At 38.0% G+C, this 16,923-nt stretch overlaps 2 protein-coding genes across 3 annotated transcripts in view; one reads left to right on the plus strand and one right to left on the minus strand.

The window, feature by feature from the left end:
• The window catches only part of zdhhc17 (zinc finger DHHC-type palmitoyltransferase 17), a 35,591-nt gene extending 33,019 nt beyond the window's left edge, over positions 1 to 2,572 (minus strand). The window contains exon 1 of the mRNA XM_042511055.1: positions 2,494 to 2,572. Within this exon, the coding sequence (XP_042366989.1) occupies positions 2,494 to 2,556 (63 nt within the window). The 5' untranslated portion in view covers positions 2,557 to 2,572. The remainder of the gene's footprint in view (positions 1 to 2,493) is intronic.
• Positions 2,573 to 5,494: 2,922 nt separating this feature from the next.
• The window catches only part of osbpl8 (oxysterol binding protein-like 8), a 114,575-nt gene continuing 103,146 nt past the window's right edge, over positions 5,495 to 16,923 (plus strand). For both annotated transcript variants that reach the window (XM_042511519.1, XM_042511521.1), the window contains exon 1: positions 5,495 to 5,826. The gene's annotated coding sequence lies outside the window, so the exon portion shown is untranslated. The remainder of the gene's footprint in view (positions 5,827 to 16,923) is intronic.

A 16,923-nucleotide genomic window follows, 5' to 3' on the forward strand; every position in this document is an offset into this window, starting at 1 on the left:
TGGGCTCAAATAGGTCTACAACTTCAAGCTAGCTAGAAGGAGGAGTTCCTGCATTGTGTTAAAGGGATAGTTCAGATCTTTTTTGACTTTTTTGAAGGGGGGTTGTATGGGGTACTTATCCATAATCAGTGTATTACATAGAGCAGATGTAGGTCAGCGCACCCCTAGTTTGACGAAGCAGGCCGGAGTCTGACACAGAAGCTAATCAAAGTGCTGCTGTCAATGGGGGTTAGCATGAAAAGACACACTGTAGCCACCTCAAAAAAAAAATCTAAAAAATTCAACATCAGTTGAAGTGTACACTTTATTGAGAGTATTTTCACCACTACCTTTCTGTCAGACAGCCTGTTCTGACAGGAAAGCCATTCCCCAAACTATGCTGTCTTCAAAGCTACCAGACTCTATTGAGAAAAACAGCAATTTTTGCTCACTGAACGCAGGAGCTGCTGGTCTTCTGCTGGTTTGATCAGCTAGTTGGTTTGCGTTATTGTGTGACTTTGGTGAAATCAAACTAAACCCTTTTGAACACCAAAGTCAAACAATAACACAAAGTCACTGTCCAAGGCAGTGGTAAACCAGTAGCTCTTGTGTTAAGTGATGTTAAATCACTTTCTCTCAGTGGAATCAGCTTTATTTTCCAGTTGAAAATCTGTCTGACATTAAGATAAAGCAGTGAAAACATTCTTTATATTGTGTACATTTTGACTGATATTGATTTTTTTTTGTTAGGTTGGACTTTTTTTAGGTGGCAATAATACATTTTGTTGCAGAGCTCATACAGAGAAGTAGACTGCCTAGCTTCTAGGGATGACATTGGATTTTTTGCCAAAATCTTAAATACCTATAAATGTCAGCTCATTTAGCCAATAGCTATATTGATATATCCACTTTTCTCCCCACCTAATTACAGTGATAATCAAGTCTCTTCTGTAGTGGAATTAACATCATATTGTGCATACTTGTATTATGATGGTCCACCAGCAGATGAGGACATAAAATACAATGCTTTTCTGTGTATGTTATATTCATTCATTATGCTAAATAAGAAAAATACTCCAACTTAAGGCTGATGTTTTGACATGTTCACTTTCTCAATAAAAAAAGCAGCAGAAATTCTAAGCATCAGCATGTTGGCTGATATCCGATATCTCATTTTAAAGCCATTATCTGCCAATACTGATGTGCCAATGTTATTGTGCATCCCTTTTAAGCCTCCATGTCAGACTCCAGCAATTGAAGATGTAATGACTGGCATCTTACTGTATGTTATGTATGGTATGTGGATAAGGACCCCATACAATGCAAATTCAAAAAAGTCTAAAATATCCCTTGAGTATCCGCTGCCTAAGGTTGCAGCAATATACCAGCTGTAAGTGTACATGAAAGTTTTTAGTTATTATAACATGTACATTTGCTCCTCTATGATATTGGGGGAAAAAAAGAACTGATTGACTTTCTTTTATTTACAAAAGTAAGACTTTTTACACATACTGACATTAAAAATTGTTACAAGTTCAATTAAAGTAAAGAAATGTTTGTTCTACCAAAACTAATCCTTCTGTTTTCATTACTTTAAGGGTCATTCTGGCTAATAATAATAACAATAATTATTTGATATCATGATATCACAAACCACGATATTTTTGAGATGGTTATCAAACCGTGAAAATCTCATATCATTGCAACCCTACAGCTGACACTGTTGAAATTAATCATTTCCAACTACACAATCAGTAATAGGTCGATACAATTTTTTAAAAAATAGGTTTCAATTTGAAATATTTTTAAATAACAATACGTGAATACAACACAACATAACATTTTTAACGCTATTATATGACAGAAATGACGAATGCTAAATAAAAATTGACAGACACCGTTACTGACAATCCCAACCAAGAGGAACTGCTGCAGGTTAGCTAGCTAAGGGTGACTACAAAGTGTCATACTAATACAAAAATGTGGTTTTAAATAAAAAGGGGATTATTTTTACATTTACGGCTGTTAATATTAATATTTTATGACCCCGACTGGACACCACAGCTTGATATAACCGTACACACTTGACCCCAATTTCCATAACCGCAGCTAACCTGTACCAGCCAGCACTGCCAGTTTAGCAACAAAGCTAACGTCATATGACTGTAAGGATTAACGTTACATTTTCAATTACAGACTTAAACACGCTGTTTACAGTCTCGTTTACTAGCTGCACGGCGTCGCTATCACGGAAAGCAGCACCTAGCTTAAGGTTAACATGGACAGGAACATCTGCCCAGCGTTTGCTTGCTATGCAGCAGGAGGAGGGGGCTAGCGTTAGCACCGTTAGCATCGTTAGCTGCCTGCCACCCCCCACCGGTGCTTTTGCAGGGGACATCGAAGCTCCCGGAAAAAGCTCGGTAAATTCACACAGCCGCCCGTAAGCACGCGGGTGTAATGTGTTTTGTGTGTGTTCGTGTGTTCGTGCGAATGCGTAAAGTCCAAGGGCCATACCTCGGGATGGAGAATAGGGACGCAGCCAGCTTCTTTCTCATATTCCTCCATAGCGTCAGCCATCTTGGTGGTGATGTTCGCTGAGCATTGTGGGAAACAAGAGGCAGTGTAGGGGGAAAACAAACAGAGGAGGAGGAGAGGAGGAGAGGAGGGAAAGAGAGGAGCTGTCACTAACACTGATGAAGGACAGGCCACATCACACAGAAGGTCACATAATCACATTATAAACAGTAACTGGGGTTACTACTATACAGCAAAAAGACGTGTAATAATAAATATATAGGGGTCGACAGAATATCGGCCTGGCCAATTATTGGGGCCGATATTTGGCATTTTGCCGATTGTCTGAATCAGCATTTTATTTGCACCTTCTGTTATGCTTTCTGTACATTCAGTTTTTTTATTTTTTATCTTATCTTTACTTTTGCTTTTCTTTTAAATCTTGCTTTTACTAGTATTATCAAGTGGGTTTTATCCATTGTGAAGATACATTCTATTTATTCTGATCTGGTCTTATCTGATTTTTACATGCAAGTTTTATTATGTCTTCTATGTCTTTTGATGTGAAGCACTTTGTGCATGTAATTTCTTTCTTGCAAAGCACGTCGGGCTGCATTTCCTGTATGAGAGGTGCTCAATGAATAAAGATTATCATTATTATTTAGAACAAAGACATGATTTCCTTTTCAGGCTCAAAGATTTAGCCCATTAGATATGCAATATGGTTCCACTAATTTGATTTGTAATTTGAGTAATTCAGTTTCTGCTATCCTCTGTTATCTTCTCAACCATCAACTATTATCAAGTCATTATGCAGGTATTACTCATTTATATTTGTTTGTTTCAAATCTGGAAAGCATCAGAGCAACTGCAAGAGTTGTGCATGCACATTTTTATAGCTGCTCTATCCTTATACAAGTATTCTATGTGTACTAATTAAATATGCAAACAATGCACAGTGTGTGAATGCACATATGTAATGAAGATCATTGTTGTCTTGAGTCGGTTAGGTTCTCCTCTATTTATAGTCATGAGGAAAGCCCTGTAATTACAGTCATGGTGGACTAGGTGACACCTGACATTTCTTAAGTCCAGAGGCAGCCAGTTAGGATGGACAACACTGCAATTTTTTGTTTGTGCCACTAGATGTTCTCAATATCCCACCACACGTTTCTAAACCTCGATCAGCCACTGGATGTCACTCTTTATCCAAGCATGCATACATGCATGCAGCTCCCAGACTCAAAACAGCTGTAGTGGTCCTGTATAGTTTCTAACAGATTTGTTCACTGTACGTCCAATATCATAAGAGCAAATGAAAATAACAACTACGCGTAAAAAAAGATTACATTACATATCCTCAAAAGCACATAACATCACAATGATTCAAAGAAGCATGCTCGACATGGTAGCCTATTTATGTGATGTTGTAATCGTTCATAATTATTTTCACCTCACATTCAGACACGTTTTTAAAGCAATAATTTCATTACACTAAATACTTTATTATTGTAATTTATATATGAATTACATTCATGACTTGACCAGAGAAAGGGGCCCTAATGCCCATCCCTTTGATGTGACATAGCTAAGTATGACATATGTACATAAATAAATGATCTCTATAACAAAGAAAAAAAGAAAAAAAACTGGGCTGTCCAGTTAGACTGCCTTTTGAGTGAAATCGGACTGGATTGATCGCATGTTTACGATACCCTGGCCAGCCAGGCAAATCAGATGATCACCGAGTAGAAATAAGGGAGGAAGTCTACAGTTATTACATCAAGTTACCCCGTTATAAATCACAGCCAGGATGTTGAATGTGTGGCCTTCAAAATAAAGTCAGAACTTCAGCGTTGGTTCAAAAATGAAAGTAAAGGCATATTATAAAAGTAAAATTACTTCTAATACCACTAATGATGTAATAAGAATACTACTAGGTAGATGGGTAGGTTAGTGGGGAGAAAGTGGTTATGCTCTTCTTTATATTCCAGTGGATGTTTGGCTGATATGTGGGTATATATTGTAAATGGCCAGAAAAAAAAAAGAGATTTACGTTTAGTTTATTTAAGAAGGGACAGTGCGAATTAATAAATAAACATGGTATTAATAAAAAAAATGGAATTAATTCATTGGCAAGGAGGCTTTTTTTTTTTTATCGGTAGTCCCTTGGCCATTTCTTTTAGTATCATGATCCTCCCAGGACCTACAGATACTTTACCTTGAAGTCCTCTTTAGTGACTAGTGGAAAATGCATGACCCTCCCTCCACAATAAAAAACAATACTTTACAGTTATATGATAATTAGTGTGATATTGGAGATTTAAAAAAAAATGCATTTCAAACCCACTTGCAGGTTTGGGGGATCTGAGGGTATTTAAGATAGATACAAAATATGACCATTTAAAATGAAGTGACCCTCCCCTAAGTCAAATCAAAAACCATAATTCCCTCCCTAGTGCTTAAAAAAATCACTTAAAATGTGTCCTGTTTTGCACTAGCCCCTCCCCTAATATAGGTTTTGAAAAATCCCTAAAGACCAAAATATAAAAAAGGTATTCATATGAACAGAGCTCAACTATAATTCTAAGAAAGGCATAATGGTAAGAGGTCCACCCTTTATTAAAATATGCTTAGAAAAAAGAATATCATCTTATAACATTTCAAACAGGAGTTTTATGATTTAATTTTCTAATGCTTTCGTGCAAATTTGTGTGGAGGATGAACTTATGGAGTTGACCCAAAGGAAATGCTCTGTGGAAAGATTGTTAAGGTCAGTAAAGAAAAAAAAACAACCTCAATTTCATTTGTATAATTTAAGTTTTAAGATTTTCTGTGGCCCATTTAAGAACCCCTAAGTAAAACAGTTATTTTATTTTATTTCATTTCATTTCATTTCATTTCATTTCATTTCATTGTAACGTTTGTGTGGCTCTTAATTTGAAATTTAAAACCGGAAATCTCGTGCACTCCGTTCGATTTGACCTTTTATCTACTCAAACCCATGACAGAATCGTTCGGGCGGGCTGGTGGCTACTAAATTGACTGAATATTGGTGATTAGGAGACCGAAAAAAGCGTACTAGTAACCGTGGAGTTAATTTTTAACCTTTTAAACTTTAATATCAAACCTACATGACGCCGCTGGGCGGAGGAGGACGCAGGCCATCTCCAGCTGAAGCACCGAATGGCTGCTGATAAACATTAAAACGTCGTTAGCTAACAGTTAGCAGACGGACAAACGCCCCCGAGGACTGCCTGAATATTTACAACCTGCGTTTTCCCTCCGCGAGCCAGTCAAACAACATACTGGGACACCCCCCACGAAGCGGAGGTGAGTACCACTCAGATAAAATGACAAAATAAATGAACGCAGAATCCGAAAACAGATGCTAATGTTGATTAAACGCTGCTAGCTTAATTGCTAATTCGCTGTGTGAGTTGACAGTCTGACTCCGCAGCCGAGCAGTGCGTACTATTATGTAATAAACCGGGTTAGCGAAATCTCCATCGCCATACGCTTCCCTTTGCACCTGTCCCAGCACATACCACGTTTCGAACAATTCTTAGGAATAGTCCTCATTTAGTAACAAGTGTGTAACGTTAGCTTGTGTTTAGGCAGGACACGGTGTGCTATGCAGTAAAGTGGTTAATTGTCATTTCCTGTAACCGTAGTATACATGGGGGATTTGTGGCAGAATCAATGGATTTAAGAGACACTTGGCTTTGATTTTTCGAGACTATTTGCTGCTTTTCTTACTTTCCTCTGCTGTGCACACCATCACCTCTCTGCATCCTCCCTAAAACATATGAATCCGCTGCAGTGTTGCATGTGTGAAGCCTTCGCAGCCCCGGTGCTCTGTTACCACTTTCACCTGTCAGGAGCCAGGAGCAGAAACAGGACACTGGCCGGCATTAAGAACTGTTCCTAATTGTGTCAGACAGCTGATGCATCCGGCAGATACTGGTCTGTTATCAGATATCTGATATCTGCCTGTCGTGTTACCCACCGAGCGTACTCCTTATTTCCTACGTGTAATTATTATATTTTTTGCACGATTTTTATTTCTGTGTAGAACCTGCATGACGGTAACCATTTGAAACATGAGCAAATTGGCTTGTTTTCTTTAAAAAATAAAAAAAAAAATGGGAAGAAGAAATGTCCCCCCCAAAAAATACTAAAAGAAAATTACCCGGAAATTAGCAACAAAAAAAACCCAATACAAAAAATACACAAGGAAAGAAAAAAAAACAAAAACAAAATTTAAGATAAGACAACATATGGTCATCCTTTATTTGTCCCATAACATAAATAGTCGAAGACAAGGCGCAAAAACTCAGCAGTCAAAAGAACACAAGCACATGGAACATTTAACAAAACAAACAAGGACATGTCCTGAAAAAAGTGCTCAGAAATACAATAATTCTGTAACACAATTTTGAATAAATAACGGATTGGATAAAAATGGATAAATATTATACTTATAAATGTAGTTTTCCCTAGTTTTTTCTGTCATCTTTAATTTTCCCCAGCTTTAAAAAAAAAAAAACAACTAAATCTTCTGATTTCTTGCAATTTGTGAAACATTTCTTTCCAAGTTGCTCGTTGCCTTTTTTCTATGTTTAAAAAAAAAAGAAAAGAAAAAAAGAACCAATTTGCTTGGAGTTCAAATGTTTAAATGCTTGTGAAAGGTGTCTGAAAGCAGCAGAAAAGGGATGTCAATCCAGGTTATATCAGTTTTTGTATTTTTTTTTTAATTGATAACTAAATGTCCTAGGTCATAGGAATTGAGCAAACTTGTAAGTGACCACAAGTGATTTCAGTCAAATCACTTAATTCTGTGTACCTGTGCCAGCTTAGGTCCTGCCAGTTCTGTATTTCCATGTTTTCCATCCTTCACTTATTAGCATGTAAATGAAGGGTGATCCCAGACTTTCCATGCCAAACTTTTGCTAAGGTCAGACTCGCAATCCAGGGTCACAAGAGCGACTAGCTCATTTGCCAGCCAAATTAAGTTTCCATTCTGCCCTTCTCAAACCACACAGCTTGTTACCTGCATACTGCTCTGATAGACACACTTGCACTAGATCTGACTTTGATTGCAGAATCTACTTTGGGAGTGCAAGCATGGTTATGAATAGTGACATGCAGAGAAAATAAGAAATATATCATTTTTTTCAGGGTTGTTTGGTCAGTCATGGAAATAAAGCATTGAGCCTGAAAAGGAAACTATAGCTTTTTAATTATGGGCTTATGGCTAAATTCTAATGCATTGCTTATTTACACACTGCACTTTCAGACAAAGTGAAAGTTGAACAACAGCCTCTCAGTTCACGAGTTAAAACTGTTTGCTTGCAGAAATTCTGTTAAATTCTGAACTTCAATTCCTTGTTGCCTAATAAAAAAAAGCCTTCATGGAAAACTATAGCCATGGGAAATAGGGTTTTAGTGGCACATTTACCTTGAGATGCTCACTTATATTAAACCTATGAAACCTTTGCAGATTGGTTTGATTTCTTTCAAAAACATGACAAGAAGACAAATGCCAATTTAACAAGTCATGGCCCAAAAATGAGCAAGAAATTCGTAAAAAAAAAAAAAAAAGTTACAAAATCATTACCTGAAAATAACAACAAAAAAAGAAATTAAAAATACAAAACAAAACAAACAAGTAAATTACGAAAAGTGCTAAAAATTTAAAAAATATCTATCCATACATTTTTTTATGTAACATCATTTTAACTGTGAAATTATAATAATTAAAATGCTTAGCCTTTTTTTGTAAGATTACTGAGAACAGTTAATTAGAGGTAATAGAAAAACAACCTGCATATATTCTTGCAATTTTCACTTGCAATTTCATAACAAAAAAGCTCACAAAATCCTAACCTGGGTAATATATGTGGTGAGCAGGTTTGACTGATTTTCTAATGGTTTGCTGTGCATGGAAGCTCTTTGTCAGCACCATCTCATCTTCTTATACATCCATCATTTCTAAACCCTTCCTGTCATGAAAAAATAGAGAAAAAAAACAATCAAAGGAGATTCAGGGGAAATTCAGGAGATACAGAAAAAAACTTTTTAAAATGTCTGTTGCTACAAATATTATACAATTTTCTCAATGGATTATTGCTTTCTGAACAGAAATGAATAACTCAGTTGCACAAAGATGGGCGTCTGCTGACAGGAGCACATGACTGTGACTCGCAGCAATTTGTCTGTTTGCCACCCTTGCAAAATGTCATCTACAGCAAACTGCACTGGGTCTGCATCTGTTATTAAACCTGTCTCCCCACTATGCAGAGAGTTGGTTTTTGAAAGTGATGTATACCATATCATTTAAACGGGAGTTTTTTTTTGTTTGTTTTTTGTTTTCTTTTAGTTTATATTGTATGCATTTTCACTGAGAGTTGTGCTTTCTGATGGTAAATTATTCTGTACCGCGTGGCAATGTATTCACACCCTTAGTTTTAAACAGAACTTTATGTTGGTTTAAGAGTGTCTTATCTTCATGTTTATAAATAAGTATAGGTGTCCCACACATCCATTAATTTGTGGTGGCCCGCCCACGATTAAAACATCTGCCGCCACGTAAGGGTTTCATATTTTTGGAACTAGGCAGTTCATTAGGAATGCTATTGGAGTGGTTATTCATTTCAGCTCTCGGAGCACAGAGTGTACTCTGGACACAGATGGAGTAGCAGAAAGCTTGGAGCTGTGAAAGTTAAACGTAACGGTTCATTGTGCTGGGTCTAAAAGCCATTTCTAAGCTTTTAGGATTTCTCTAGGATTTTAGGTATGTTTCTGGGATTGTTTCTAGGAGTCTAGACCGTTGCTAAGATTGTAATGATGTTTCTAGGATTTTAGTGATGTTTCTGGAATTTTCTGACATTTTTTATAGGATTTCAAGACAAGTCTAGGATTTTAGGATGTTTCTAGGATTTTGAATGTTTCAGGGATTAAAGGTTTGCTCTATTTGGGGTGTTTCTAGGATTTTAGGACATTTCTAGGATTTTAGGGACATTTCTAGGATTTTAGGCTCTTTTTGATGCACCCTGGCACCTTATGTATACTAAAAGTACAAAAACAGTTCCTAACATCATTTATTGTGAATTACAAAATGCTTGGGGGTCCACCCAGCACCCTATCAGGGCCAGATTTGGCCTGTGGGCCGTAGGTTTAGTATCACTGCTACTGACATAGCACAGTTTGTGTTTTATCTCAGAGGGTATAAGCTAAAAGCCTTGTTAAGTAAAATGTGCAATTGTACTCCTTAATCACAGTTACAGGCCTTTATTGGCTTCCCAGCAGCCACATTATGAAACAATAAAACTCCTCCCTTAATTTCAGTCCCTCACTGAGCAAATATTCACCTGTCAGTGATTCCTACAACAGCCTTGCCTCTTTCTGCCTCCAGACTGTCACATTATGAGAAGCCCTGATAAATGTTGTGTTGCTCATGATGTTATTGAAATGTCAAGGCCAGTGCATGAGCGCAGCGTAATCTTCCCAGCTGGAACACTCAGGCCACTGGCTGCGATTTGGCTGATTGGATGCATTTGCCAGATGTGCTCGAAGTGAGATAGTTTCCTCTCACTTCTTTGTAACTCTGGATTTATCTAACAGCAACACAAATCAGGTTGCATTTTGGCTTTTCTTTAGCATGTAGTTCAAAAGCCTTTATTAGTACCCTTTAGCTGACCAATAAAAACAGCTGGCAGCGTTTTTATTTTCTCAGCCGCCATCAGTCCAAGTAACACAGCTACCCTTGGCTCCCACACATCAAACAAAACTGAGCAAACATGCCTTTAAAGTGCACCTGTCTCCAGTGATGATGAAAGGTTTTAGTCAGTGTGGTTTCTTGTGTCGGCCTTGCAGCAGGTCCACCGCTGAGCAGGATCTCTTATTTGATAAAGGAGCGTGGGCGCATGAAGCCCTTTATGAGTGTCTGAGTCCATTAACTTCAGCGTCCACCCGCGTCTGGCCCTCAGAGCATAGCTTCGGAGGTAGGGGAACTGTGTTACTGCCCACCTGAACTGCAGCTTCCTCCTGTATCACAGAGAGATATGCTGCTTTCACAGGGACACAGAATGTGTTAAACTCAAGCAGAAATGGTTGGCTTTTGTGTACATAACTCTCTAGTTTGTTTGTCTTGCTGTCTCAAAGTCAATACATAAATGGCAAATGTTCACACACACACACACACACACACACACACACACACACACACATATATTATATATATATAATTTTATTTTATTTATATATCATTTTTTAAAAAAAAAAATGTATTTACAGTATATGAAGAATATTAACTATTCTAAAAAGTGGGCTGCCTCAATACTTTAGAATATCCTGATGTCTTGGTAGCAGAGAGTACATAATGCTGGAAATCCAGAGACACAAATAACAAACCTCCCTTCTATTCCTCTTAACACTGACTAAATAGTAAGTCATAACTTTGAAGCCAAAAAAATGACTTTGCTCTGCACAATTTCACACAAATGTATTTTGTGTGCAAGAATGCTTATGGTGATATTTTCCAACCTTTTTTATTCTTCTTTGTTAAAGCTTTCTTAACAAAATGTAGTACAATACAGTGAAGGCTGGCTTGTGAGATGAATGTGAAGTGTTGAAAGAGGTTTTACCATTATTCAGATTTTTAAATGTGAAAGACCTTGACAACTTAAATAAAGCATCCATCCAAAGTTTTCTCTTCTTTTACACTTTGGTTTAATTATTGTGAGGCCTAAGTCTACTTTGCTATCAAAAAAAGGTATGACTTTTCTATTATCTGTTTTTATCATTAGACTACTGCTGCAGGAGTGTGAGCTCAGTACTGGGGACAGGTCGTCACCTTAGCATTGTTATGTCATATCCAACGTTTTTGTCAAAACTGAGTTATGTATATTCTTATTCTGTGACAACTTATCAACATTTATGTGAGCTGTTTTTTTTAAGTTATATGCATTTTTGGACTTGATTCATACCATTATTGGTTTAAAGAATGTCTGATAAATCTACCTTGTATTTTGTACCTTGATTGCAAAACTTTGAAGCTCAATGACTCATAATTGGTCAGAATGCAGATAGAACCCCAGTGGGGAGTTAATGAGACACAGCTCATGTTGCCTAACTGGTAATGAATCAATCCGTTTCTTTGTCGGTATGAGTTTGTTGGGACTGTTAAACAGCGTGGTGTCAGGTGTTAGCTGCCGCTGTAGTAGCTTATGCTAACTGAGCAGTTTAAATTGGCTGGGCGAAGCTTTGGAGTCAGTCCTTCACTGCTGTTTAACATATGTACCGGTAGCAACAGGAAGTTAGCTGATTTTTCTTGTGTTAACTTAGAATTGATGATTTAAAAGGCCAATTCAAGCTGGTTATTTAGTAAATTAATTTCAAATTGCACTTGTTTTTCATGGTTCACTAATTTACATTTCTATTTTTAAGTAAGTTTTTTTGTGAGTACTTGAGTACTCAAATAATTTAATGTAAGGAGTTGATACCCATACTGAAAGGCAATATGAATCAGTCCTGGGCCTTACTCTCACAGAGGAATCTTGCTCAGCTGCATGACTGTTACTACAACTACTGGACTTGCAGAAGACACCACTTCCAAAAAGCCTTTTTGTCTGAGCTCGTGAGCTGACTCATGAAAGCTTGGCTGTAGGTGTAGTCTTTGACCACACCTAGCATTGTACTGAGGACTTTTCAGCTGTGCCACAGAAAATCTACAAGAGGAGACAGAAAAAAACAAACATTCTGGATATAACATTTGAATGGTGGTGCAAGTGATTTCAAGTGAAGTATGTTTTTATGGCAGACAAAATAGTTGAAAGACTACAATCCTCTGTCACAGCCTCTTGTCTTCTTTAAACACTATAGAAAGAAAAGGTCCTTGGAGGCTTTTTCTTTTGCTGTATTATTCTCTTTATGGGCCTTGAGCAATGTTTTTTGAAGGTTTTTTTTGTTGTAGTGGCATGAATATTTCCAGAAGGAACAAAGACAATATACATGACATGTTGTAAACAAAGAACAATTATCTCAAAGGGTTTTTTTTCCAGAAAAGCAGGAACAAGTACCTGTCTAAACAAGTTTCCCAGTCTCTTAATGTTTTACTTACGTCAGTTTCCACTGCATGGTTTGGCTCAACTTGACTCACTTTTGGTCACCAATATTTTTTACTTTTCTAAATGTGGATATTTTTGCAAGTTCGTGAACGCAGCAGAATTCATCATTATTCCCCTTTTTCCTCAGCGGCAGTTTGAAGATTTGAGTAGCGGGATGGATAAATTATCTGTTGATTCAGTCAGAGTTGATCAGGTCAATGGATGAGAGAATCCGCTGCTGCAGAGGCGCCTGAATGCAAACTTTAAGACTGCAATTAATGATTAAGTTCCACTTTCACGGCGCTTGACGTTCTGCTGCTCTGTCTGTTCCCAGAGTACACTCTGGGCTCAGAGGCTGTTATAGTATATATAGTTTGGTTATTTGTTGCACCACAGTGCAAGCAACTAAATGTATGAACCCTGCATTAACCATTTCCCCCCAAACACTTGTCATTAGCTTCTTGCCTTAAAATCTGGGATGAATCAAGGAAGGATGGTGATGGTGGTTGCTCTTGAGCTGCATTTTCTAGCCGCACATAAAAGCAACTTTATGACATGTTGACATCAAACAGACAAATATCCACACCTCTAAAATCCACAGTGTTATAGCCCAGAGGTGTGTCCTTAACTTTTCTCAAAAGGTATCCAATTTCACATTGATCCTCTCTGTTCAGCTCAGAAGCCAATGATCCTCAATGGTCATTTAAAGTTTAGTCAGTCATTCCAGGATCTTATGTGATTATTGATGCTCAAAATGACTGAATTTGTAAACTGTTTGCAGTACATCTTGGCAAAAAAAATGTTGTTTCTTTTTTTTTCGACTTTGGTCATGGACACAGTATCTTCTCGGTTCAGGTGTTGTGAAGCAAAAAGAGTTAGTACGTGTTGTACGAGCTCTGTTTTCTGGTGTCCTAATTCACTCATTCAGACTCAGAGTCCTGTGAACAGCTGCAGCTCTCTGAAGGATACACAATACATTGCTTTTTTATGAGCGTGTTTGATACAGAGGGGTGGTGATGTTCTGTTTTGCTGAGCTCATGCTCACAGAGTGTGCAGTGGTCAGCAAGGATACAGTTTCATATCATTTCAAAAAAGTTAACACCCATGCCAACTTTTTGTCAACAAAACTGCACCATTTTTTAGATTTTGACAGGAATTTATGTCAGCTACTGCACATCTCCTCTGCACTGTTGGCAAAAGTTTCCAAAAATCCCCACAGGTCCAGCTTTAATGATGCCTTTGGGCTAAGCTGTGTGGCCTCAGGGGAAATGGACAGTGGCTGTGACGCAAGCTCGCATACTTGTGTTGCATTATTCACACAGAATTTGCATTCTTGGTGTCACATCTCTAAACTGGGTGTACACTTTACAATGTGAGCCTGTTTCTGACCTAATTTTTGAATCGCACAACTCATTTTAGAGTCAAAAACAAAGTTCAGCTATGTCGAGCGTTTGTGCCATGTTGTGTATGGATGAGAGTTAGGACTGTTCACTGCCCGTTACCTGCTCCTAACTGGCCAACTCTTGTTTGGATGAATTTTTGACATCAGAAATATTAGTTGGCCATTGTTGGACTCTTGCAAAGGATAAAAACCTTTTATTTCCTGACTGCACCTACACGTATTGGCAAACAGACTGTCTGGCGGTGCCATGGTAACACAAGACATCAGGTGAACAAGTATAGAGGCAAGGTTGTTTTAGCCGTGGCAACAGCATACGGGTCCCTTCAGTGTTTTCTTCTCCTCCTCTCACAACCAATGTAATCAATGTCGTTTTACTGCTCCATTTGTGTACTGAGTATGCTCTGCGCACCGAGAGTGTGGAGCAGTCAATAACCAATTGGTGTGTATATTGTAACTGCGCACCTAATGAATGTTTCAGCTCCAAAAATAGAAAATAAACTTGTGGTGGCAGATGTTTTAGTTGTGGTGGGCCACCATGAATAAATGAATTTCATAATGTGAAATCTACCAGTGTAACATTACAGACCTCTACTAGAAAACAAACTTCTACCTCCCCTGGAGCTGTAAAACAATTGTGTATTGACAGTTTTCAATAGAATCATTTTCAAGGGCAGATGGTCAGTTTTGTTTCCTATTTTACACTGATGTAGTTTTGTCTCAAATATAGATTTATTGATACATATTGACTGTTAATATCTGAAACTGTTTCAGTACTCATTTTCTGCAGTATTGTTACTCTGGTACCAGTTGAGCTTTCTTATTGTTAATGTTTACAACAGCCATTCTGCTGTGTATCAATTTTGCCCCTTGCACATGGTCGCATATTTTTTTTCACATTATTCAAGGTTTTGTTTCGAAGTTGGAAATTTCAGTATCTTGACAACACCGATACAGTGTGAGCACTCAGGTCGGGGTTTGACGATTGGAGTATGAGCACATAATTCATAACCTTTGTTATGTACCAATTTATTGGTACAGTTTACAGGTTTTAAAATGTGCTCAAATAGCACAGTTTGCGCACGGCTTTAGGCCAAAGATGATTTGGGCTGATCGTCAACAGAGCAGCAAGGAAGGAGGAAGCTGATGGCATTTAGCTCTTGCAAGGTAAGCGTCTCCTATATCCCCAGTGTTACAGGCGTCAGAATGCAAAGGTCAGTATCTGTGCGGTGATAATAATACAGATTCCTTTGAAGTTCTAGCATAGTAAATAAAAAGAGACCCTAAAGATAGAAGTTAATAAAATGATTGTTTCTGCATTTTTATGGTCATCAAAGACTCCCCTTCAATCACTTGGTTGAAACACGATTCAAAGCAAAACCTTTCTTTTAAGATTAGATGTTTTCATAAGTCTGGGTTATCTCTCTTATTTACTTTTTGTGCTGCTCTTATCACCCCTTTTGCATTGTCTAAGAATTCCTTCAGCCTGTGTTATATCGCCGTTTAGATAGGTTATCTGTGTGGGCCCATCTCTCCACCTTGTATTCAGGTTGCGCAGGCTTTACCGAGTCTCTGGGCAGGGATCTGGCTGATAATTGCTGTTATTTATGGAAAAGAATGCGTCTTTCTTCAACAAAGAGATTTTTTAACTTTGAGGTATTGTTGGAGAATTAAGCCTTTGGCTGTGCTCTGTCCTCAATCTCACTTATAGAACTTGCACTGAGTGTGTGTCACATTGCAAAACTGACTCCACATTACAAGCCTTTGGTCTTCATTCTCATTAATCCAACTGAAGATGACTTTTCATTGCACTGGTGTAATCTCCTTACATGGTCATGACTTGTGCACCATCCAGTAAGGTCAGACGAGTTCCCCCAGTCTCTGATTCCAAAGCTCATTTGCAGGCAAAATTTTATAAGATCTAGGAAAGTGCTGAGGGAGATAATTTAGTTGGAATTTTGATGCTAGCCTCGGGAGGGATTTTGTCCAAAGCTTTTACCGGAAGAAGTAAAGCTAAATAGATTAAATAGAGAAAAATATTCAAGAGGTATTATATTATTATATGAAGCTGCAGAAATATGGGAAAGGTAATAAAAAATAATACTGCAGAATTTAAAAATACACCTTTTCCCTCTCTGCCCTACATTCCTCCCACCAAATGACCATGGGCATTTGCACCTGCTTCATCCAGTTACCCATCGTTTCTCCTTTTTTTACGTATTTATCATTTATTCAATTCCTCCTTGCCCCACTCTCTCTCTTGCTCTGTTCATCACATCTCCAATAAGACAAGAATTAGCTAGCTATCTACTTCACGGTCTCCCGGCCTTACTCCTCATATTAAACCTAAATGCAATACCTTCGTCTGTCTTCAGGTAAAAAAAAAAAAATCCTTCAACTCTGTTAGCTGCTGCTGCGGCACAGCCATCACAGTCTTCTTCATTATCCACTCACAGCAGCAGTGGTAGGCACACCCAAACTGTGTAGCAAGTCCCATCAGTTAAAAACAGTCATCCAATGTTGAAACCTGTGTTGAAATCAGCAGAAAGCTCTAAATTAGTGCAAAATGAATGTGCTCATCATTATGAAATCCTTCTATAGAAGCTTGGTGATGTAATGTGACTATACTCACATGGTTGGCTGGTGAACTGCTGTAGGTGCCTAGCTTTTCATACCCCATACCTGATATATTCTGGTTATTTTATGTATTTTTTCTAGATTAATATCCAAAGTGCAATCCATTTTTAGGTACATCATTTTCACCACAGCTGTCCAGACTACATTTATCTCAAGACATGGGGGGGCGGCTGTGCCCTATCTCCAATCAAGCATGGTTGTCATAGATTAGCCAAGTTGCTGCACTCTGCTCTACAGCCGATCTGCCACAGGCAAGCTGATAGGCCGGTCCAGGCTGACGCTTCA

The sequence above is a fragment of the Plectropomus leopardus genome, chromosome 22 (assembly GCF_008729295.1).
Source record: "Plectropomus leopardus isolate mb chromosome 22, YSFRI_Pleo_2.0, whole genome shotgun sequence".
Classification (NCBI taxonomy): Eukaryota; Metazoa; Chordata; class Actinopteri; order Perciformes; family Serranidae; genus Plectropomus; species Plectropomus leopardus.